Raw genomic sequence first — 23,738 nt, 5'->3', positions numbered from 1 at the left:
TGGCCTCGGGCCTTATTGGACCAAGTGGTTTTAAATGGAGCTTTAAATAGAGCTCCCTTGCAGGGAGAGGTGACACAGGGGCTCTTCTCCTCCAAGCTCTCCATGGAAGCTGCTCTCAGCACTTCCCATTGCTCTGTATGCAAAGGGTAGGGAAATCTCCCCAGATTCTTGCACCTTCTCAAAAGACTACCGTTTATTACTGGGTGTCATACTGAAATGAAGTAGAAATGGAAGCAGAAATTGTTAGAAAATATCCCTACTATAAAGCAGAGAGTATTTGAGCCTGTGTAACCACGTTGCACAATTTGTCACAAATTTTAGCCCTTCAAAGCGAGGGGCTGTGTCTTCTCCATGTGCTGCATGATTCAGAGGATATATGTGAGATCCCAGACTAGCAGTATCTGCACCAAGGCCCTCTTTACTCTTTTTATTTTATTTTTTAAACGTTTCATGGATTTTTTTCCACTCCTTTTTAGCAACGGACACATTGTGCATCTACATTGAATCACTTAAGAAGCACCCGGTTTACCACTGAGCTGGGCTTGATAAATGTGTGTTTGGTTTGCTCTCTATTTAGTGTGAAATGTTGATATTTTTAGAGATGCATCGTGGCATTTTGAAAGTGTAATCAGCAGGAGAACCTGCAGGAGGGAATTGTGTCCCTGCAAATCTTTTTTAAAAGCCTTTTGCAAAATACATAATAAAATTGTTTGTGATTTAACACTCAATTTGTGAGGTTGGCGTGTGTGTGTTTAAGTTTGGGGGGGCAGGAGGAAAGGAAAACTTGGCTTTTCACACCTCCGTGGAGGAAATAAAGGTGTAAAGTAGCTCTCAAGTGGAAGCAGAGTGCAGAATTAGGTCCTAAGTTACATTAAATAACTTAACTATGGTTTTAGAAGCCAGAAGTGCTGCAGAGAAGAGGAGGTCACAGGGGATTAAAAGGCCTGGACTCTCTTTTCTGGGGGGTTTTATTCCAGCTGATGCAACTTGGTTTTCCCTTATTCCGGAGCTTGCTTTGATGGCAAAGAGCTTGGATACGATTATCACGAGGGCTCTGACAGGGGAGCACTGGCCCCTGCTGCAGCGCCTGGCTGAGCTCCGGAGGATCCTTCCCCTCCGGATGCGGTTGCCCAAGAGGAAATGGGTGAGTTCATGCGGGTTCGTGGCCGTGGGAGCAGAGGCGGGAGCTGCAGGGGTGCTGCTGCTTATCCTGCTTCTGTGTTTTGGGGAGAAACTTGCTGCTTTTGGGCCTGCCCTGAGGGCTCTGCTGCCTATTAGCCTCCCGTGGGCTCTCCCCCTCCCCTGCCCTGCAACTCGTGAAATAGGAAACACTTAAGTGATGCCCAAACTTAAATGACATCTGTTTTATAAGGGGGAGGGTCTCTGAGGAGCAAGGCCTCGTCATTTGCATATGCAAATTGTATGCAAAGCGGGCCCTCTCTCCGGCCCTGCCCCAGCGGGCCCACTGCAGTCTTCCCTTCGGCCCGCCTCTGCGTTGCCATAGTGCCCAGGCCTGTCACTCAGCCCACCTTCCCGCGCCCCGCCGTGCGGAGTTGCGCCACCTCATTGGAGGGACGGCGTGTCACTCTTCCGCAAGAGAAGCGATTGGCCGGAGCCGTGGCACAGCGGCCCGCCCCTCGCGCCCCTTAGCCCCCCCCCCCGGGCGCAGCTCGCGCATCCCATTGGTTGGCCGCGCCTGTCAATATCCGCCGCCGAGCGGGAGGGACGGGCGCGGCGCCGCGTCGATGCGCAGTCCCCGCCTCCCATTGGCCGCGCCGCCTGTCGCTCCGCGCGGCGGGGCGCGCGGATTGGTGGTCGCCCAGCGGCCAGCTCCCGCCTCCGCGGGCCGGGGGGCGCGGGCGCGCGCGGGGGGCCGTTTGGCGCAGGCGCGCTAGGGGCGCTGGCTGCGGCGGCGGCCGAGAGGAGCGCGGCGCGGCGCGGGCGGCCCATGGGGCCGGGCCGCGCTGCGGATGGAGCCGCCGCGCAACGGCGGGGCGGCGGCGGAGCAGGACGAGGGGAAGCAGCAGCAGCAGCAGCAGCCGCCGCGGCGGCGGAGCGCGGAGGCGGTGGGGCCGCGGCGGCGGCGGAGCAGCGGCGCGGATGGCGCGGCCGGCCCGCAGCAGCGCGAGCGGCGCGGCTCCCTCGGCCGCCAGCGCCGGGACTCGCTGCGCAAGAGCCGCCCGCGTGAGTGCGGCGGCGGCGGCGGCGGGCGGGGGCCGCGGGGCCGCGGGAGGGGGGCGGGGCCGCGGGGATGGAGGGGTGTGGCTGAAGGGCGGGGCTTGCGGGTGACGGGGTTGATAGGGGCGGGGCTGAGGGAGTGGGCGTGGCGATCCGGGCATTAATTAGGGGGCGGGGCCAGTGCAGGGTGGGTCTGGAGGGGGCGGGGCAATACGGGTGTGGCCGCTGGGGGCGGGGCCAAGGAAGGGGGACGCAGGGGCGGAGCCAGATGGGGCGGAGCTGAAGAGGGGCGGGGCCTGGGCCTGCACATTGGGGAGGGGCCAAAAGGCGGGCGGGGGGAAGATGGGTCAGGAATGGTAGGGAGGTCCCTGCTGGGAATGTGGCGCTAGGACCGAGTGATGGAGAAGGCTGGAAAACCAGTGCGAGGGAGAGGAGAGAACGGAGGGGAAAAAAGGGCGGGGGGGGCAGGAAAGGAGAAATCCCCCAACCGGTGTTTCCTAACGGCCGCGTCGGCAGCGGAGCGCGGTGGGCGCGAGGGGGACAGCAGCGTGTGTGTCCCCGGCCTCCTGTATCCCCATTCCCAGCGGAGCCGCCGGGGATGAAGCGGCGGCAGCGCCCCCGGCCTGTCCGAGGGACGTGGGCGCGCGGCCCTGTATTTAACGGGAATTCTTAAGCCAGATGCCACCTCATTGTGGGCCGACTTGTGAAGTCAGCACTAAAGAGCTCATTGTGGGATTTTCTGTTGGCCGCAGAATTAACAGGGATGGAAGTGAAAATTAGCAGAGGGGCCCGGTGGTGGTTTAGGCGCGGGGAGACCGTCTTGGTAGGTGAAAAGCCCCTCTCGTGGCCGTCCTGGTCTGGGGAAATAGCAGCGAAAGAGGGAAATGGGGCTGCAGGGCCGGGGCGGGTTGAGAGATGCTCGTTGGGAGCCAGCGATCAGCATTGGGAAAAGGCAGATGTCTGGTGTGAGGTTTAGGGGGTGGTTAGGTGAAGCCGTGTGTTAGGTGAGGTGCTCCTGTGGTTCCCGTGATCTTAGTCATCGTTTCCCTAAAAACTGAGGTCCTGGCTTGCTGCAGGAGAGCTAAATGTAACGCGGTGACCTTGAGGCTCGTCCTGCCGCCGTGCCCCGGCACTTGAGCCCAGGAGTGGCAGGATTTGGGCAGCTGCAGTTCAGGCTCATGGTCTTTATCCCTCCTGCGTGCACTCATGGCCTCGTTTCTGCTGTTTCTTGTCCTGCTTCTCCCGGGAAATGTCATGAAGCTGTTTCTAAAGGAGTTGTTTGCACTGGCTTGTTAGGGCGCGAGGAGCTCAGTGCTCCTAGCACCAAAACGCTGGTGTAGAAGGAGGTTTCTCAGCCCCAGCCACAACACAGAAGAGCCTGTTTCTGGCCAGGAATTAGCGGTGCCCAAAATGAAACCTGCAGCTGCGGACCGGGCTCAAAGATCCCGGGTGAAAACGAGGGGGTTCCCAAACAGGGCTCCAGGACAGTGGTGTCAAGGGGCACAGAATCCGAAACGGGAGCTGATCGGACTGCAAAAAATAGATATATATATATTTTTCTGATGAATGCTCTTTCTGGTGGAAAAAATAGGTCAGCGAGGAGGCTCCATCTTGGCACTTCCACTTCATCAGCTCCCCGTGCTCCTCCCCTTCCTTCCTGCCTCTCCCCGTCCCGCTGGTTCTTCCGTGCGGCTGCTCCTGCCCGAAAGCCTTTTTTTTCCTCCGACTTGAGGTCGTGCCCGCAAGTTTCAGATCGTGCTTCTCCTTTCTGCAGACTTAGTTTTCTGTACAAGAAGCTTGGCTGGAGGGTTCTGCTTCACAGCAGCCATAACATTTCACAGCTTGACAATAAGGGAAGGGAAATGAGTTGCATAAGAGATATAGGTTATTTATAAGCTCCAAACCAAAGCCTATACCTAAATAAAATAAAATAAAATGAAATCCATCCCCATCCATTATATGACCTAAATGATTTTTTTAAGTTCCTAAAGTTTTAGTATCTTGTATCAGGTACAAATAAAATGTAGTCCTGGCAGCTTCTTTGCAGTCCCAAATCTAAGCTCTGGCTCGAGTACCTTTTTGTGTTTTGGAATGGTTTGCAAAATGCAAGTTCCTCACAGGGCCTATTTTTAGAGATGGGAGGATAGTGTAGCCTCAGTGTCACTTTTTATTAAACACTAAGGGATATTATTATCTTCTCAGCTCTGGAATTTCCCGAGCAGCATAACAGTATTAAAATACGCTGAATATTTCTCAGGAAGCAGAGATGCTTGCCAGCCTCCCTTGCTCGGCACATTAATCCCTTTAGCTTCTGGATAACTGGCTCATAACTTCAGGATCAGTCTCAAATACGGCTTGAGCCACGTGTCCCAGGAAGGAAATCCACCATGGAGAGCGTTAATTGTGTCAAGGCGAAAAGGGAGATACTTATGGAGCTTCCAAGGTTTGAACCGAGGAGAATGAAATAATAGCTTATTGGGACTTATTAATAATAATAATAATGTTTGAGTTTCTGGGAGGAAGAGAACACCAAGCATTTTTGAGTGGGCACCGGCTCATGCTTGGACAAGAGGATTTCCTGCCTTTCTTCTCAAAAGTCCAAATACCCAACGGAGAGGCCGACCACTTCCGCAAGGTGTCGGCGAAGAGGGACCCTTCCCGTGAGCCGGTTCCCGTGCTCCAGGCAAGACATCCTTCATCTTTCCCACCATCTTCCACCTGGTAAATGCCTGCATAAGAAAAGGAGAAGGCCCCGGCTCTTCCTCCCAGCTCAGAGGGCTCTGTGCTGCTCTGGAGAGAGGCTCTGTCTGAATTTCCCGTCCTGGCTGTTGATGCCCGCCTGGTTTTGTGCTGGTTATTCTGGCACTGCCTCCCGACTGCACAGAAACTCAAAATGGGCATCAGGATGTGGCCGTTCTGCATGCTGCCCTGCACTTCCTGCAGCAGCTCCACTCACGAACGCCGTGGTGGCTGCGCGGGAGAGCTCTCTGCAAAGCCCTCAGGTGCACAGCAGATGTTGGAAAAAATCCATATTTTAAGAGCAAACTCAGTAGCAGATGGTGGTGGCATTGGTCCAGGAGAGCTTCCTTCCTCCTCCCTCGGAGACTTGGATTTTAGTGGTTCTCAGATACGGGGGAGCTGCTGCTGCCAGGCAGGTTCGTGTTCACCGGCTTCCTGCGAGGGAAGAAAAAGCCCAAATCTCCATGTTGTTGAAATGATGTTGTCTGTGTCTCCTCTTCTCCGGGTGCCACCCCCTTGATCGGTACCTCCATTAAAAACGGGGACGTAGAGGAGCTTTTGTCGCTGCTGCACCAAATTACCTGGACCAAGTTGCACTGTAATCTCTCTCTGAAAAAAAAATCCTGTCCTGTGCAGTGAAGAAGTTCTTAACGTTGAACTCAAAACCTTCTTCTGTGGATGCTTTCCTTTGGACCAGCATGTACATAAGGAGAGATACATAATTAAGAATGGTTGGGTATAAATTAATTAACATAAAGGTTTGTCTTCTGGAAGTTGTCCCAGGTGATGCTCTGCGGAGCTTTGGAGAGCTCCTTTGTGGTCCGGTCCTGAGACACTTGGGATTCAGATGCTCCTCCTGGGAAATGAGGAAAGCTGCCTAGCTGATGAACCTCATTGGTGATCCCTGTGCCCTAAAATCTGAAAGATTTGTCCCCAGATTGAGGAGTTTGGTAGGTGAACTGCATAGCTGACTTCAAAATGAGGTTGAGAGGAAGGAATGTGCTCCAGAAGTGAAAGGAGGATCTTGCAGCAGCCGCACAGCAACTTTCTGGAAGGGAATCTCTCCACGAGATGAGAGGTGCCCACAGGAAGGGGCCCACGTGGGACTGGCTGTGAGGAGGGCAGGAGATCTGGGCGAGGAGCCTCTTCCCTGCCTCGGCCCCGTGCAGCCTGTTCCTCTTCTAGCGGTGGATGCAGCAGCATCAAAGAGCAAAATGCACCTGAAAGAATGGATCTTAGTGGTAGTGTCCGTGGATTAAGCATTAAATAAAGTGCTCGTGAGACGTTTGCTTCCAAAAGAGAGGTAGGAATAAGGAGTTGTGGAGCAGGTGCCCCAAGGTGGTGATGGACATGAGGTTCTTGTTCCACTTGGGATCACTGAAGGCAAGTGAGGCATCTCTGCCAGCTGCATCCCTCCCAGCCTCCATGTGGGGAGGGCAGGGTGGGAAGCGGTCCTGGGAACTGGATGGGAGGCCTGGGAATTGCTCCTGCTCTCTCTGCCATGGGTGGTCATCCAGATCTCCCTATTCGGAGTGAATTTTGACATCTGTGTTTAACCCATGTGCGTCACAAATGGAGCAAGGTTAGAATTTGCACGTGCTTCCTGATCAAGAACTTGCACCTTCGTTCTATTTTTCGGTGATGCGTGGAGATGGTCCCTGTGTAAATAGGTAAAAATAACTCCGTGGACTTAAGGACATGACCCAGGGAACCTGGTGGTTTTCGCAGCTCTCTCGGATGCACTGAGAGGTCTGCGTTACCTGTGCAGGACACAGCGGCTGGGGCAGGAGAGCGTTCAGCTCCAGTGTGTGTTTGTGCTGCTGGATCTGGGCACCCTGACGCTGCCGAGACACGAGGGGCACCCAACACGCTCCCGCTATTGAGGTTTATTTTCTCTCCTGCAGCTCCTTGATAGTAATATTAACCTGTTCCAGTTGGCAGCTCTAATCGCAGGCTCCATCTGATCGGGTTTTTCCCTTGATCTCCTCCAAGAAGCTCATTATCTAACACAGCTGTAAACGTTGCTGGGCCTGACACTAATGCATAGTTTGTACCACGGGGGAATTGGACTAATAAAATAATCCAATTAGACATTTGTTTTTGTCTCCCCGGGGCATCTTAGATTACTCAGTGTCTACCTCAGCGTTATGTGTTGTAATTACTTTGTGCATCACTTTGATGTAAAAGCGCCGGTGTTATCCTTGGCTCGGGCTCTGGACCAGAGCTTTGTAAAAGGAATAACTAGGGATTCACATTGCAGCTAGTGTTCAGGTATCGTGCGGCCTGTGCTACGTGTATAGTCAGGGGTACCTTCTGTGGTTGTATTTTTGAGTGTTGCGTGATGTGTTTGGAGCTCGTGAGCATGAGATATCCCCGAGCCAGGAATTGTGCTCGTTTATTCAGAACTCTGGTACTTCAGTGTGGAGGGGACGCTCACAAACTCAGCTGTCATTACTGAAAGAAAGACTAAACTTTTTGCCTCCCCAGTTTTGCGTTTGGAAACGTGTGGATCAAACGGGCCTGCGTTTTGGGTCCCTAGAGAACTGCATGGGTTAACTGTGGGGTAACTCTCTAAGTCCCTTATTGCTGGTGTGACACTGTCATATCCCATTTCTTTCTTTTTTTTTTCTCTCCTCTCTCTTTAGTCTTCCCTTGGTTTGGCCTGGATATCGGAGGCACCTTGGTGAAACTTGTTTATTTTGAACCAAAGGACATCACGGCCGAAGAGGAGGAGGAAGAAGTGGAAAACCTCAAAAGCATCCGGAAATACCTGACGTCCAACATCGCCTACGGATCCGCAGGCATTCGGGATGTGCACCTTGAGCTAAAGGAGCTTACCCTGTGTGCACGCAAAGGCAATCTGCACTTTATACGCTTTCCCACTCATGACATGCCTGCTTTTATTCACATGGGCAGCGAGAAACACTTCTCCAGCCTCCATACTACCTTGTGTGCCACGGGAGGTGGAGCACACAAGTTTGAGCAGGACTTTCGCACAGTAGGCATTTTTGGCTTATATATGATTGGGATCTGGTAGTGAACCCTTGTGTAAATACTTCCAGCCTTTCCCTGCAGACTCCCAAGCTTCTCTAAAGCTTCGCTCGGGAAAAGCGCAACTATTTTAACTTGAACCTAGCACAGGAAACACCTCTCTGTAAATGAAGATAGCTTCTTTCCATGTCACGTTCCTGTAACTCTAAAATTATTGTCTCTGACTTGCATGGCGTGTGCTCTGTATCTCCAGCTGCGTTGATCTGCGTTGTGTTGTTCTTCCTCATTGCTCTCTGTCCACATCTTGCTGTTTGCTTCGTGGTTTATTCACAAGGTCTCATTTCACATGTGCCTGGTAGGGAGCTCATTGAGATTCAGCCAAATTAGGCGGAGAATTAGCTCCCAAGTGGGCGTGTGACATCGTTATGTGGCTTCATTATAGGTTAGATCCCTGTTCAGAGGTGAAATACGTATTTGGTAAATACATTGTTTAACTGGGGCTTGGAAAATGTACCTAGTAACACAGTAAGGCCCTCTGTGCACTTCAGGCACTGACGTGAGGGGAAAACCACCGTACAACTTCCTCCTGGTTTCTGCTGAAAAGTGTTTTTGTTCTTTTTCCCCTTCTCCTTTTTCTTTGCTTGTCTTGCTAGTGCCTCCCAGTGTCGGTCCGAATCCAGCCCTTGGGAGCTGGTGGGATTCCCGTGGCTTCCATGTGTGGATCGAGTTGTTTTTCTGCCCGTTTCAAGGGTGCTCCCCATAAGGCCAGGATAGGGAGCAGGTCGTGTGCTTGGAGGAAGATAGAGCCCCTGTGTGATCCGGGCTCCCTTGTGCAGGGCTCATGGAGATGATAGATGCAATTTAACTGGCAGCAAATGTGTTTTTCTAGGCCGGAGCCTGAGCACTCTGCATCTCCAGCTCCTCCTTAATTTTTCTTCTTTTCTCTGTTTTCTTTCCCTCCAGATGGGTGACCTTCAGCTTTGCAAGCTAGATGAGCTCGACTGCCTCATTAAAGGAGTTTTGTACATTGATTCAGTCGGATTCAATGGCCACTCTGAATGCTACTATTTTGAACACCCGACGGATGCTGAAAGATGCCAGAAGCTGCCGTTCAACTTGGAGAACCCCTATCCCCTGCTGCTGGTGAACATTGGCTCAGGGGTCAGCATTTTGGCCGTGTATTCCAAAGACAACTACAAGCGGGTCACGGGCACCAGGTGAGCACAGCAAAATGCCCTTGAAATTCCAAATTTCAGAGCTCGGAATGTGTTTGTGCAGGTGAGTTGTATGCAGCTTTTCAGCACGAGCTGCACTAAAAGTGCTGGGTTGAATGACCTGAGTTTTCCCTAGGTTTTGACCAGCTGTGCCCTACCACTCCAGTGGCCACACAGGCCTAATATGTATTTTAAGACCAACTTCTATTTTCACTGCCCTGAAGAAGGTGAATATTTCCTTATTTTAGAATTAATTCATCACTTAAAAAGATGCCCTATGTAGGTGGCTTTGAACATAGTGGTGTTACTTGAAGTAATAGATTTAAAGAGAACTGCTGTTCTTTCAAGCTTATTATCAACAAGAGAACAGGCTGAAGGATGGGGACAAACTGACCCAACTCAAAAAAGCAGAACTAGTAATCAGCCTTCTGTGGAGCAAGCCATTTTTTTTCTGTTCCTTTAAAAGCAAGGCAGACAGGTGAATTTCATTTTGTTTTATGTTACAGTCTCGGCGGAGGGACCTTTTTTGGTCTCTGCTGCCTTCTCACTGGTTGCTCCACCTTTGAAGAGGCCCTGGAAATGGCATCCCATGGAGACAGCACTAAAGTGGATAAACTCGTGCGGGACATCTACGGGGGAGACTATGAGCGGTTTGGATTGCCAGGCTGGGCTGTAGCATCCAGGTAAGGAATTTTCGGGGATTTCTTCACAGAAGATGTATTTTGCAAGGATTGAAAAAAAATGCATTTAGATGTCTTAGGAGAGCTACCATTCCTTCTACTGTTCTCTATTGTACCAGATGGAAATTACTGATGGCACAGTTCTTAACGTCTGAAATAAATGCTTAACATGGCCCTAAAATTTCCTTTACAGTTTTGGGAACATGATGAGCAAGGAGAAGCGGGAATCCGTCAGCAAAGAGGACCTCGCAAGGGCTACTTTAGTAACCATCACCAATAACATCGGCTCCATAGCCCGGATGTGTGCACTTAATGAGGTATCTACATGCTCTAGGTGTCCCTGCTTGGACTAGATGGTCTCTAGAGGTCCCTTCCAACCTCAGCCATTCTGGGATTCGGTGATGTTCATTTCTCAGCAGATCAGCAGCTCCTCTGGGGCAGTTTGAGGAACTGGAGGTGTCGAAGCTCCCGGGAGCACAGGGAGGAGGCTGCGAAGTCGCCTCCTGCTCTTTCTCCACCACAGTCTTCTCGGAGACAAGCTTGGCCTCAGTGGCTTTAGCATGAGAAGAAGTGAAGGGGATCAGAGCAGGGAGCCGAGACCCGACGCGTCCCCGGCGTGCGCCGCAGCGGCAGCTCCCGTGTCCCCGGCCCAGCGCCACCAGCCCCGGGCCTCTGCTGGATCTCTGTGCATTCAGCTTCTTTACAGTGCTGCCTTGTTGCATTCATGTCAAGCAGCATTGTACAGGGCTATGAAGGCACAGAGGCAAGTTCTCCACGTTGCTTTTTACTGGCCCTATTGGATGCGCTGACAGGATGAAACACACTCCCACATTTTTTTTGTTAGCAAACACTTAATATTTGCCTTCATTTATCGTTAAAACCATACAAGACATGCTGTAAATAGCCTCTCACACAGTCTGCTGGTTCCTGCCTCCTTTAGTGCAAAGATGGTGCTGAATAGGTGGATAAAGTGTTAATGAATTTGCAGATGGAAGAAAAATCCAGAGCCGAATGTGAGCGAAAGAGCAGGTAGTACTTGGTTTTGGTGCCTCGGTAAGAGGAGAAACTAAAAATCACTTCCTGGCTAGAGAATGTGAAAGCTTCTGTTTTTTCACTGTATTTTGTGAGTGAAAAATGTGGCTAAAAATCTGGCTTAAATTGCAAGTACAGCTGCCTGGGTGATCTGACCCTTCCAGTCAGAATTGGACTGGATACGGGTTTGTGGGTGTCTTTTTCCAGGTTAGTAGTGAAGATCTGCTCAGCTCTTGGATGACAAGACTGAGGCCAGAGCCAGTGACCAAGGTGGCATTTGACAAGCAGTGTCATTTAACATTATTACAGGCCTTGTTCCTGGTCTGCAGATCCTGGCTTTCAGCACAGTCACTTTTTTCCCCCTCTTTCAGCATAATTTCTGGCTCTTCCCAGTGCCCTTTCTGAGCATCTCAGCGTGCCTCTTTCTAATTTTGCCACCCTCTTTTGAAACGCCTCTTGCTGCTGCAAGAACCCGAGTTGATTTGGTGTCGTCTCTTGAAGATTGGCTGTTTTGGGTAGAATTGAAAAAAAAAAACAGCTGCAAATGCATCGTAATCTTCCTCTTTGCTGCCCCCATTCAGCTCATTAAGAGAGTCCTGCTCCTAGGTGTCAGGAACAGGTACTTGGAGTGATGTGAAGTTTCTCTGGATATAACTGCTTTAATGTGGAGTGAGGATTTGACTCTGCTCTCAGCTGGTGGGTCTGTTTAGCAAGTCTTACTGGAAGATATATTTGAAAAGGTGCATATGTCCTTTTAAAAAGGCACTGTAAGTATATGCATATATATATATATATATATATGCACACACACATAGAATTTTTTTTTCTTACTCCAGGGTAAGGTTTTCACAGTTGTAAGCAGAAAATTGAATGATTAATGATTTGATTAATTGTTGGATTTTTTTCCCTTAATAATTACAGAACATTAATCGAGTGGTTTTTGTTGGCAATTTCCTTCGGATCAACACAATCTCCATGAGGCTTCTGGCGTATGCTTTAGACTACTGGTCAAAGGGACAGTTAAAAGCACTTTTCTTGGAACATGAGGTGAAGTAGCTCTTTAAATTTATTTTCCCCTGTCAGAATTGACGTAGGACCCCACATGTGCATGGTTAATAGCTCTTCCCATCTCTCTGCTTTCCAGGGTTATTTTGGTGCAGTTGGTGCCCTCCTGGAACTCCTGGATTCAGCCTGACTCCGCATGGATTCTGTACGTTGCACCTACGGAGCAGGGACAGTTCCCGGGTCACAGCGCCCACGTTTAGATAATTTTGGAGCATCCGTTCAGCGCCTGTACAGTAAATTGTGTGAGACCTAATCAGGAAGGACGAGGAAAGGACTTTGGGCTGCCCTTTGTAAAGGGCTGAAGCTAACGCTCAGTTGCAGCATAGGTTGCTCAGAAGGAGCAGCAACACTGACCCAACAGGGTGTTGCGCTCGCAACCTCTGCAGGGCATCTTGTTACCTACATCAAGCAGCCCTTTTCTGTACCCTTCTCCCCATGTTCAACAGTGGTAACTTGGGAACCTGGCACCGTTTCTGTCCACGGAGACACTCCTCGAGCGCCGAGTGTCTCCCTGGCTTGTGTTTTACACAGTTCAGCAGCAGCATTTCATGTTCTGGGGATGAGCAGCCGTCACGTTTTGGTTATGAATCATCCCCAAAAGGGCACGGGCATCAGCACAGCCCCGGCACGTGTAGGTGCAGGGACCTCCTCCGTCTCCCCCGAGCGCTGCAGAGGCTGCCAGACACCGCTGTGCTGCTGTCAGGAAGGTTATTTCTGCTTGGGGCCCTCTCCTATCTGGGTACAGAGTATTAGGAGGGGAGGCGTGAATCCTGGGGCTTGCTGCCTCTAAGCCTGCTTAGGTCGGTTTTGGTTGCAGCCTTACAACCTTCCACGCTCTCTGCAATCCCCTTGGCACAGGCCGTGATGCAGAGCACTAGGAGAGGGCATCACCCACCACCCTCTAATCCCCTAAAAGCAAATTGCAACGTAACATAGTTTTTTGGTTTTTTTTTCCCTCTATTGTAACAACTGGTTGTATATAACGATACCAAAGAGATTTCCTTTCATTCGTATGCTTGGGCTCTTCTCCATCGTATTATTTTACGGATTTCTTAATCACCGACCGGGTGGCTGCAGGCTGGGACTCCCAAAGGTGCTGCCCGTGCTCTTGAGCCGTGGGTTTGGAAGCAGCTTCCTGCCTACTGAATGAATCCACTTTGGATGCAGTTAACAAAGGGGAGCACGGGGCTTGTAAACCCATTTTCCTTCCTTACTTCACTTCGCTCCCTACATTCTTTTAGAAATTGCTCCTGGAGTTGGATCTTCAGTTCTGAAAATGAACATCCCTAGTGAGAAGGGTGAACGTGTCCCGTGCTGCTCACGTTGGCCGTGTCATGTAACTTTGCTCCAGGCAAGGAAAGTTGGGAAAAAAAACTGCTTTCTCGAAGAGTTGTCCGCATCCTCCCTGGGCAATGGGAGTTACAGGGAGCTGCTCCTTGGAGCTGTTCCCTGCGGCCCAGCCCTGCTCGGAAGGCTGGTCCAACGGGAAGGAAGTGTGAGCAAAGAGCAGCTGGTTTTCCAGGTACGGATCAGGAAGGAAGGTATTTTCCAAACCTTGGCTAATCACAGAGGCAGGAATTTGCTCTAAATTACTCTAGTAAATTGGTCAAAGAAAAACTGATTTTTGGTGTTCATGTAAAAGGAGATTTTTTTTTTCCTGCCTGTGTAATGTAGCCTCCAGGGCTGCATCCAGATTTAATGCATTTACTTTTCGAGGCGCTCAATTAGAGCAGGATAATAGATGGCATCTGAGACACCTCGCTCTCAATTCCTTGGGAAATCCCAGGAAAGGGATCACAAATAGTTACACCAACAACAGCAGCACTTCTAAACCGCAGCTTCAGGCCTCTGTGCGCTCAGCTTGGCTCTCCCCTCACCCTGCAGTGAGAGAGGAGATCCCTGTCCCGTAGAGAAGAGGAGCAAACTCCTCAGCCGCAGCCGCCTCTGGGAGCTGCAGGGCCCTGGAGGGAAGAACTTCCCGTTACCTTTTCCTCTCTGCATTTATTTTACCAGCTCCTGCAGGCTGCTACGTCCAACACTTCCCTTATGTATTGTACGCGTTATTTTGTAAAACTTTTTTTTTTCCTTGGAATAAACTATTGCAGTTATTTTTACATCCTGGCACCTCTCCTCTGCTTCCTTGCTCAAGGGCTGAGCATGGACCTGCATCCCTGGCTGCTGCGGGAAGGAGCTCGGGGCTTGCAGCTGACTTTGGGGTGCAGCAGCACTAGAGGGCAACAGGACAGGACGGGGGACATGGGACAGGGGCCACCAGGGCTGCAGGGAGCCCTGGGCCCTCCCCTTCCCCTCTGCACAAGGCGGATTTGGGGCTGGGGATGCTCCTGGGGAGAAGAAACCGCCTCCCAAGGCCCCGAGGAGGAGGAGGAGGATGGCGCTGGAGGAAGACCTGGCCCCAACCCTCCTCCTGCCTCAGGCTCCTAAAAACTCCCCAAATTCCCCCGCTGCAGCCGGGGATTTCCAGGATGCGTCAGCGCGGGGCCGGGCGCCCACGACGGAAGGACGTGCGGCCGCTTCCAAACCGGCTTCGTCTTTTTATTTACATCTCACGTTGAATCACATGCAAACGCTGTGGGTTTTGCTGTGGTGGTTTTTTTTTTTTTCCCTTGTTGTCGTCGCCCGTTTTCCTTAAGAAGAGTGTGATTAGCAAAAAGACGCATTAGAATTTTTAAAATAGCAATTAAATATACAAAAATATAGCTTACAAAAAGAAAAAAAGAAAAAAAACAGCGAACGTTTCCTTAAAAAATATTCTGCTGCAGAATTTGTAGTGTACAAACACGTCTATGAGGCTCCAAGCTCCATAAACAGTCTCAGGAGTCGCACGGTATTTACAGGAAAAGAGGAGGGAAGAGGGGGGAAACCCCGCGGAGCCTGCGGGACTCCCCAAGGAGGAGGAATCACAGTCCCCTGCGCCGCCGGGATCAGCCTGGCCGCTCTAATACTGAATGACCCCCTTTCCGAAGCACCGCGGGACTGAGGGAGGAGATGCTACGTGGGGGGGCGCGCGGCCTCCGCCTTCTTCGCCGAGCTCGGCGCGGGTTTATTATTAGGAATATTATTATTTTTTGGCAATGCAAAAGCCCCGGGGCGGCGGCGAGCCCCCGTGCACGGAGGAAAGTTGTTTCTTTTCCGTTTTTTTGCGCTCATCGGCCTCCCCAAAGCCCCGCGGCGGCTGCGAGGAGGAGGAGGCCGCGGGGAGGCAGAGAGGCCCTTGCTGAGGTAGCGGCAGAGCCAGCCCGGCGCGGGCTGGAGGATTAACGCACGAGGCCCCACGAAACCACCAGCGCGTCGAGCCCGGCGCCGAATGGAGCCCGCGGAGGCTCCGCAGCGCCGTTTCCAGGGATTCTCCGGCCCCACGCGTGCTGCTCCGCGCGCGGCTCTTCCCCCTCGCGCCGCTCCGCGGGGCGGGAAACGTCCGTGCGGAGCCGGAAGCCTCCGCCAACCTGCCCCGGTCCCGGCGGGGGGACGGAGGGGGCCAGGCCCACCCCGTGCTAAAGTGCTCCGCGGCGGCGGCGCCGCGGCGGGCGGCTATACGGCGTGGGGGGCGCCGGGCAGCGCGTCCTGCTTGCCGTGCAGCTGCGCCAGCTGCAGCACGGGCATGTTGCACAGCGGGCAGACCTTGCGCACCTCCAGCCACTTGATGAGGCACCTGGCGGGGGGAACGGAGAAAGCACAGAGTGAGGAGGGGGGAAACGAAGGCGGCGGCGCCCGCGGTGCGGCGGCGCGGCACTCACTTGCGGTGGAAGGCATGTTTGCACGGGCAGATGCCCAGCTCGTCTTTGGGCTTGAACTCCTCCAAGCAGACGGCGCAGATCTGGAGGCAAAGGGGAAAGCAAGAGCTATTAAGAAAATAGCCCCATAATATACAAATATATAAATAAAGCCCCATCCGAGCTTCATTGGGGCTTTAATTGCTCGGATTCAGCCTTGCAGGGCTGGAATGAGCTTGAGGTCTCCAGGCACTGGGGAAGGCCGGGGTCGCCGCCGGCCGCACTCACCTCATGCAGGTTCAGCTCCTTCACCTTCTCCTTCAGGATAACCTGCAAGGCAGGGACGGCGTCAGGACGGGGCCGGAGCCGCGGGCACTGCCCGGCCAAGGGAAGCGCCTGCTCCGCCAGCACCACGTTACGAGCGGAGGTTCATACACATATAAGGAGCTGCATGTCTTTGCAGGGAGAAGCTCTAACCAAATCTGCGGTTTAAAGATGATTTTGAACTCCCCAAACTACATTAAAAATTCGCCGGGGCTGTGCATTATTAGCACCAGCTGAAAGAAATAAAGACGCCAGTGTGGGTGTCCCCACGGTCTCCTGTTCCCCCTTTCCCAGTTATCCCGGATACGCTCCCGTCGATGGGGCTTCCTGTACCCCAAAGCAGCCAGGAAGGGCCCAGGGAAGGGGCTGGGACTCTGCAGGACGGCGCCGTCTCGGGGACGTTATTACTGCTCCCAAGTGGGAAATGACGGAGGTTTGGGAAGGAGCTGAGGGGCAGCTCCATGCGCAGCCAATGAAGGGAAAAACGTGACTGTTTCAACCACCCCTTTACGTGCATTTGGCTCACAGCAAAAGGGGAGAAAAAGGCAACCTGGGGTTTAGCCCTCACCTGCTTGTAGGCGTAAAGCTCCTTGTGGGCTTGATGTCTGAGCCTGGAATCAAGAGAGAGAAAAGCGTGAAGACAGGAGGATCAGCACAGCGCCCCAGCCAGCCCATTGCATTTCCCGCCCGTCCAGATTTAATCGTGATGCTCTTTTTCTTTTTTGGATTTTTTCCTTTTTCATTTCAAAAATCAGGACGGCCGCATGGAACGCGAGAGGCTGCGGTTAAGAGCTCTGCTCCAGCTCTAGCGGTGACCAGGGTGGAAATCTCCCCGCATAAGGTCTCCTACAGACACCCCCAGCTCCGGCCTTTCCCTGTGCTCCAACCCTGCCTTGGCTTCGGCTCCAGCATCAACAGAGCAGCCACGAGACGGCCCCAGTCCCATGCAGGGGCTTCCAAGGACGAGTCATTCCAAGGAAGCCAAGGGCAACTGTTTCTCCGCAGGAAACGGTCGGGATGCCCCGGGAAAGCAGCACTGCGACACTGTCCTGCTTTGGCTTCCCGTGGCCGAGCGGGGAGGCGGTTAAAACCAGGGAGATAGCGAGGTGCCGAAAAGGGCAGGGAAAGGCAAGTCCCCCTTGGGAATGTGTGGAGCAGAAGCTGCTCTCTGCCTCCCCCGGAGCTTTCCCAGCACCGCATTCCGCCTTTTTTTTCCTTTGTCTTTTTCCAACAGCAGCCACTCTGGAGTCAATGAGGAGCTGGAAACCAAGAGGGTGACTCTGTTTGGGAAGCCTGAACGGTGACGGGAGGCACGAGGAGTCAGTCCCATCTCCTTCTATCTCTGGCTCCCCCGGGCATGGAGCGAACACAACCTCTCCCATCCTTCCCTGTAGGACCCCAACAAATAAAATAATCCTGCTGATATCAAACGCACTTGGCAGCAACCCAGCAAAGGAGGCTGGCAGCAAAGGCAAAGCACCAGACACAGCCCAAAAAGGGGTAACGGGTCAAAAGGAGCCTTGCTGCAGCAGCGAGAGCTTTGATGTACGCGGAGCAGCAGCTCCCTGCAGACGACGGCGAGCAGAAGATGCCCGAACAATAGAGAAAACCAGCATGAAACCAGCCCAATCCGCAGAGATTCCCCACGGTTGGGAAAGCAGTTATGAAAGCCAGATGGGGAAAAGCGACGTGCTCTGCCGGAGACCACATACGAGGGGGAAAAACTCCAAAAGCCTGGGGAAAAAAAAGCCTCTGCCGAGCTTGTCTTTTGCCCAGAATCCCCAAAAACCCAGCGTCCATCCTGGCTTTGCTTGCAAGGACGGAGAGGCAGCGCATCCACGGGGACGGAGCACGGAGGCTCCCGGTGCTTGGGGAGAGCGGAGCCGCTCCGGCCGTTCGGAGCCCACGCGGGGCCGGGGGAGCCTCCCGCGGCCTCCTTTCCCTCCCACGCTGCTGCCCGGGCGCAGAGCCGGGACGGGGCCTCGGCGCGGAGGAGACCCGGCCCAGCCGCCGGGATGCGGTCCCGAATGGCCAGCGCTGTTCCCGGCGGAGCGAGGGGGTCGCCTGCGCCGTGTCAAGCAGCAGGAGGGATTTCTGGCAGACGCTCCTGCACATACGAGACCACCCAGCGGCTGGAAAGGCAGCGCGAGGCCGTGCGCGTACGTGCTCCCCCTCTCCGCCTTCTCCATCTTCTCCACCAGGCTCTGTGCAACTCCCTGGGAAGAGGGAGCATCGCGTTTCCCCCGGGTGCCTTTGAATTTCAACTGCTGCTACGGAAACTTCTGCGCCCAAAAGTGAAGGGGACAAATGGGGGGAAATGGCATTTTGCAGCTTCACCTCCGAGCTCCGGCCCCCGCTCCCTGCTCCATCCCTCCCGGTGCAGGCCCAACAGCATCACTCCACGGATGGAAGTAGTGTTTGGCAGCAAAGTGGTGCTGAAAATGAGACGAGCTTTGGGTTTGACTGGGCTGTGCACTGAGATTATCTTCCCTTGCTATTTCTTTTTTTTTTTCTTTTTTTGGCTAAAATCCATCTCCATACAGAACCTGCCTCACTTACTTAGGAGCTCAATTCCTCTTCCTCCCTCGGAGTCTTGGGAGCCAAGATCCTGCTCCCGCGTGGTGACACGGATGCCAAACACAACCCACTGACATTTTCCCAAGGCAAATCCTTGGTTTCCTACTGTTGGCTCTCGGATGAGGGGTAAATCCGTCGGGTACTGGCTCTCCCATGAGGCAAATCCCTCCCCAGCTGTCCCGTCTCCCACATTACAGACGTTGGAGGAGGAGGATGCTCCGATAAGGAGCAGGCGACGAGGAACGGGGCCCGCAGGGCTGTGTCACAAGCTCCGCTCGGGATCTGCCAAGAATTTGCAGCCGTGCTGGTCACGAGGAGCAGCAGGAGAGCGGGACGAGGGGCCGGACGCCACCTAACCCAGGCTGCTGCTGCCTAAGGAGTAAGTTAACACTTCTCTTTCAGACTCCCTCCAGATGCAGATCCGTATGGGAGCCATGCCCCTCATTTGCAGAAGGGGCCAGGGAAGGATGGGCTGATGCTGCAGCGGGTTTGGCAGGGAGGGACCGAACTCATCTTGCTTTGCCCCAGGTGTGTGAAGCCCTCCTGTCGTGGGGCAGGGGAGTTTCTTGCTGCAGAGCTCGTCCGGGCACCGGCCGTGCTCCTGAGCGAAGCAGAGCTGCAACGACGCGACATCGGGGAGGCTCCTCCGCACCTGCAGCACGTGGTCCTCGTCCCGGACCACCACACACAAGGTCTGGAGTTCTTATATCCCACTCAAGCTGAGGTTTGGCCGCAAATATCCAAGGGGATGGATGCTCCAAGGGCAAATCCTCACAGTAGAAATCGCGGCACAGAGAGGCCCTCCAAAACAGGGGCTGCTTCACAGGAGGACAATTCCTGCTTGGCACCATTTTTCACCGAACCAAGGAGTTTGTGGTGGGTTGAAGAGAAATTCATAGTCTCACTAGAGTTCAGCGCTATAAACGGATCGCGGGATGGTTTAATCCAAGCTCCCCTCTATCGTACTCCTGGGAATGGGAGCCAGCCCGTCTCCAGACAGGCACTGCCTTGATTTGAAGGCATCGGGAGATGGACAACCTGCCACTTCCCTTGCGGGCTCCTTCCTATGGTTCTCACCCTCTCTTGCACGACGTATTTCCAACTTCTAAATTTCACCTGGGTTTGGGCTCACCTGCAAGTTTTCCAGGGCTTTGCTGTGGTCAGAGCTGAAAATCCAAGCCAGCTCCCACGTCCTTGAAGGCAGAGGCAGAATCTGCTCTCCCTGGTCTACAGCAAAGAGGACGGGAACAAGGAGAGACCACGCGGGGGATGAGGGCTGGGGAACCTATGGATACAGGGCTAGCACGGAGCCAGGGCCACCCAAAAAGCAAAAGGGAGGAAGGGGACGTGGCAGGACCTGGGGTGGCAGGGGAGCAGCACGAGGATGGAGGGAGCAGCTTCCCAGCCGGAGGAAGAGCAGAGCCAGCACCAGAAACTGCCGAAAACTCGGCACAGCCTCCTCTCCATCCAGCCCTCCTTTTCCCCCAACCTGCCCCTCATTTCTCCCCCAGGGAGGAAGAGTTTCAGCTCGCCATTAACAGTCAAACTCCCTTCTGGCCCGTAAAATAACTACAGCATCTCCCCCCGCCGCCAGCACCGACCTGGGATAACCTTTAATCCCCCACCCTCCAGACGAACAAATCACCTCTGCATCATTAATCTCCAAACTGCGCTGTTGAACGAGCAATTTGTGTACAATAACAAATGGAGCAGGTATTAAACATTTCTTAAGCACACAACACGCAGGTTACTCATTAATGAGGGAAATGGGCTGAAATGTTAGGCAGAAAGCGGGAGCCACGGCGAGAAACCAAAAATCTATTTCAAGGCTTTTTTAAGGAGACCACTTAAGCAGCCATGTTTTCGTGTATACACATAAATATATGCCCTGGTTTTAAGGAGAATAACATAATTTAAGGAGAATAACATAAATGCTACAGCCAAGGCTCCTTTTGCACTCATAGAGAAGCACAGGACGGGTCTCCTTCTCCAGGCAGCAGCCAGAGCAACCCAATACCGGGTGAAGGGGAGCAGGGGATGCTGAGGGGGAGCAGGGGGTGCTGAGGACCTTGTGGTCCCACTCGGAGCTGGGAAACCTTCTGGAAGCAGCCAGGGCAGCTCGCTCACCTGATCAAGTAGCAACAGAAGAGTAAACTGAGGATGAAGACGAAGATGGCCGTGCCAAAAACCACGATGTATATGTTGAGAGGCAGGTTCTGGAACCCGATGTTCGGCATCCTGAAGCTGTAATGCTGGAAATCTGAGCTCATGGGTAGGCTGCAAAGAAAGGGAGAAAACACAGGGGCGTGAGGCTCCTTCAGAGGGGCGACCAGCACGAGTTCATCTCGGAGGAGAGAAACAACCCCTTGAAACGCAGCCAGGAAGGGCAGCGGGGGGCACCGACGTGCCCGGGGGCACCGAGGCCTCTCGCTCCTCTCCGGGGGAAGACATCGCGCAGTAACAGGCTCCAGGGAGGCGGCTCCTTTACAGGAACCCGGCTCCTGGTGAGGCAATCCTGGAAACAAGGCAGGGCAGGACAAGCTGGAGCTGGGAGCTTTCTCCTCCCGTCCCATCCAGCTCCTTCCCCTCTTCCCTACGTGCGTTTAACGTTGCACCAGGCATGGATTTGTGTCCAAGGAGCCCACGCTCCGGCCAAAGCTCCTCTGTATCTGAAACCCTCATTAATTAGACCAAAATGTTCAAAGCAGCCAGGTGGCCTTGCAATAAGGAAGGTTTATTTCTTTTTCTTCCCTTCTCCTCCTGCAGCTTCCGAGACTGATTCCTCATTCAGTTGAAATTCCCCTCTGCAAACTTCAAGCACGCAGATAATTGACTTCTCTCCAAAAACAAGAGTCCAAATGAGCTTACGGAACATCTCGGCACAGGCAGAAAGAGCCTCCCTGCTCGACGAGGGCAGTTCCCCTCGCTCCGAGCTTTTCCACAGCGGTGCTAAACCCGAGCAGAGCGCGAGGCCTTGGCCAGAGCCACCAAAACAGGACAGGTGCCACAAGAGAGCCTTGTTTAAGTTTCCCCTTGAGATCTGGGCTGGATTTAAGGGTGTTTTTGCAGGCTCCAGCCTTATTTCTCTTTGCAAAGCCACATGGTTTGCAACCCACCCCCTGGCAACCTCTAACAGGCCACAGAAAACCCCAAATTAGCTCCGAGCGGGCAGGACGCAGCGAGGAAGAGGAAGAAGCGGCAACTTTGGCTGTCGAAACACCAGGTTTCAAAAGAGCGACCAAAAAACCGGCCTCCCCCACTGAAGAGAGCCCAAATTAAATCATATGAGCAGCTGCTCGGGATAATGACTTTAACATATGATCTCTCCCATGATTTTACTTTTATGATTCATCACACGGGACGCCGATATTTTACAATTGCTGCAAGAAAGTCTTTCGAGCGGGTTTGTTACACCTAGTAGTCAGGTAAAAATAACAAAACAGATCCATGCTATCAAAACCTCCTAAATAAGTCTGCTCTTAACGCTCGAAATCCTGAAATGAGAAGTGCATATTTGTTATTGCTGCACATTACAGCTTTCTATTTCTGTATGTCTCGGATACTGATGCATTCATCCTTGAATGCTTGCAAACATCTCCGGCCAGGCATAAGGTTAACCCGCCCCCAGCTTAAAAAAGGAGGTTAAAAATATATCTCGTTTTCCTTTCATTAGAATTACTGCCCACAGAAAGGGCTGAATGCAGCTTGCAGTGAAATTGCACCACAAGTAGAGAAAATACCTGAAGCTTTAACCCCGGTTTCGCAAGGGAAGTTACCCAAAGAAGCAGGAAGCTTCCCTAGGGATCTTGACTGCACAGCTCCAAATTTCCGTGCAGAGAGAGAAGATGGGGTGCAAACATGGGACTTGCATACAAGTATTTTGGAAAAAAAGGAGCAATGATAACCCCCTGTTCTGAACGGAAAAGTCACTGCTTTCTGTAAAAGAGGAGAAATCAGCGTGTCCCAAGAGGCTGGAGACTCCCCCCGGCCCGCAGCTATTCCACCAGTTTTGGCTCCCGCGGCTCCATCTGCACGGCAGGCAGTGCTGCAATCCCGGGCAATCCCGAGCAGTTCCCAAATTAAGCGGCGTTTTTCCCCGGGCAGCGCTGGGAACAGGCGCAGAGGAGCGGGAAGCGCCACAGGCGGCGGCGCCCGCGCGCTCCGGCACCGGGACGAGGCCCTGCCGCCTGCTCGGGGGCAGCGGCCGCCCCCGTCGCACCCAACACCGTGGCAGGAGGGAGGGCGTCCGGCGGCACAAACACGCGTAAACCCCGCGGAAAAGCGGAGCGGGAAAAAAGCCACACGCGCTTACAAGAACGTGCTTGCAACAAAGCGATCCTCGCCCCCCACGTTGCCTTTCTGGAGCTTGCCCATAGGGATGTTTTTGCCTGGACCTCAGCAACAGTCCCTCCAAGAGCTGCACGGCTGCTTTATCCGTGAGGAAACACTCACCTTTCAGCTTGGCCGTGTGCTGTGTGCTCCCATCTCTCCTGCAATCTGCCCTGGCTGCAGGCAGCGCCGCTGCTGCTTTTGGTTTCCTCCGCCCGCTGCAAGTTCTGAGGCAATTTCTGGTAAAGCCTGAACCTCATTAAAGCCTCCGGAGACCACAACACATGTTAAGAAAGTCTCGGAGCCAAGTGGAAATACTCCAGCGGCGCCGAGGCTGGAAGGCCGCGCGCACCCTTGCGAGCACTGGTGGGGCCCAGGAGTTACAACACAAGAGCCTGAACTCAAACGAGGTGTTTTGATTTAAAAAAAAAAAGAGAAGAAAAACCAACAAACTGACCCTCAAACCCTTGCTCCCACTCGTGGCCCAGTTAATGCTTAGCAGAGCAGGGATGCTTGCTGTTGCATCTCCGCTCCGGAACCGTGTGCCAGGGGTTTTGCTGGGGCAAAGGGATTTAAGATGCTCCAGGGCCTCTCTGGATGCGGCAGGACTGACTCTGCATCCCTTCCCATCCTCAAACTGGTGGGTGCTGCCCCCCAGAGACATTTCAGGTCACTTTTGTGAAGCAGGGGAGAGGGCTAAACAAAAAAAGACACTACCAGCACCACCACCAAAGGAGGACCCAAGCGCATCAGGAGCAATTCTTCACTCCCGGCTGCTGCTTTGAAACCCGCTGTGGTCAGCGATTGCACAAGGCAAAGCGCATTTGTATAGCTTGGAAGACCATAAACTATCTGCAGGAATTCAGCCTTAAAGCAAC

The 23,738-nt window shown here is 53.2% G+C and overlaps 2 protein-coding genes across 2 annotated transcripts; one reads left to right on the top strand and one right to left on the bottom strand.

The window, feature by feature from the left end:
* Positions 1 to 1,901: 1,901 nt before the first annotated feature.
* PANK2 (pantothenate kinase 2) lies at positions 1,902 to 12,085 on the top strand. The gene is made up of 7 exons (XM_088524985.1): positions 1,902 to 2,184; positions 7,563 to 7,915; positions 8,872 to 9,125; positions 9,629 to 9,805; positions 9,996 to 10,119; positions 11,756 to 11,881; positions 11,979 to 12,085. Exons 1-7 carry the CDS (start codon positions 1,971 to 1,973, stop codon positions 12,027 to 12,029), a joined length of 1,299 nt encoding a protein of 432 aa, XP_088381111.1. The 5' UTR covers positions 1,902 to 1,970; the 3' UTR covers positions 12,030 to 12,085.
* Positions 12,086 to 15,437: 3,352 nt separating this feature from the next.
* Positions 15,438 to 20,806, bottom strand: RNF24 (ring finger protein 24). Its single transcript, XM_010219741.2, has 5 exons — positions 20,659 to 20,806; positions 16,523 to 16,565; positions 15,919 to 15,960; positions 15,655 to 15,734; positions 15,438 to 15,569 (listed from the first exon to the last, which is right to left on the bottom strand). The coding sequence occupies exons 1-5, from the start codon at positions 20,799 to 20,801 to the stop codon at positions 15,449 to 15,451; spliced, it is 429 nt and encodes a 142-aa protein (XP_010218043.2). The 5' UTR covers positions 20,802 to 20,806; the 3' UTR covers positions 15,438 to 15,448.
* Between the last annotated feature and the right edge of the window lie 2,932 nt (positions 20,807 to 23,738).

Source organism: Tinamus guttatus, unplaced genomic scaffold (assembly GCF_059628265.1).
Source record: "Tinamus guttatus ecotype Peru unplaced genomic scaffold, ASM5962826v1 Tinamus_guttatus_pri_ptg000218l, whole genome shotgun sequence".
NCBI classification, from domain to species: Eukaryota; Metazoa; Chordata; class Aves; order Tinamiformes; family Tinamidae; genus Tinamus; species Tinamus guttatus.
Note: the sequence above shows the minus strand (reverse complement) of the source record. Positions and strands in the feature narration are given on the sequence as shown.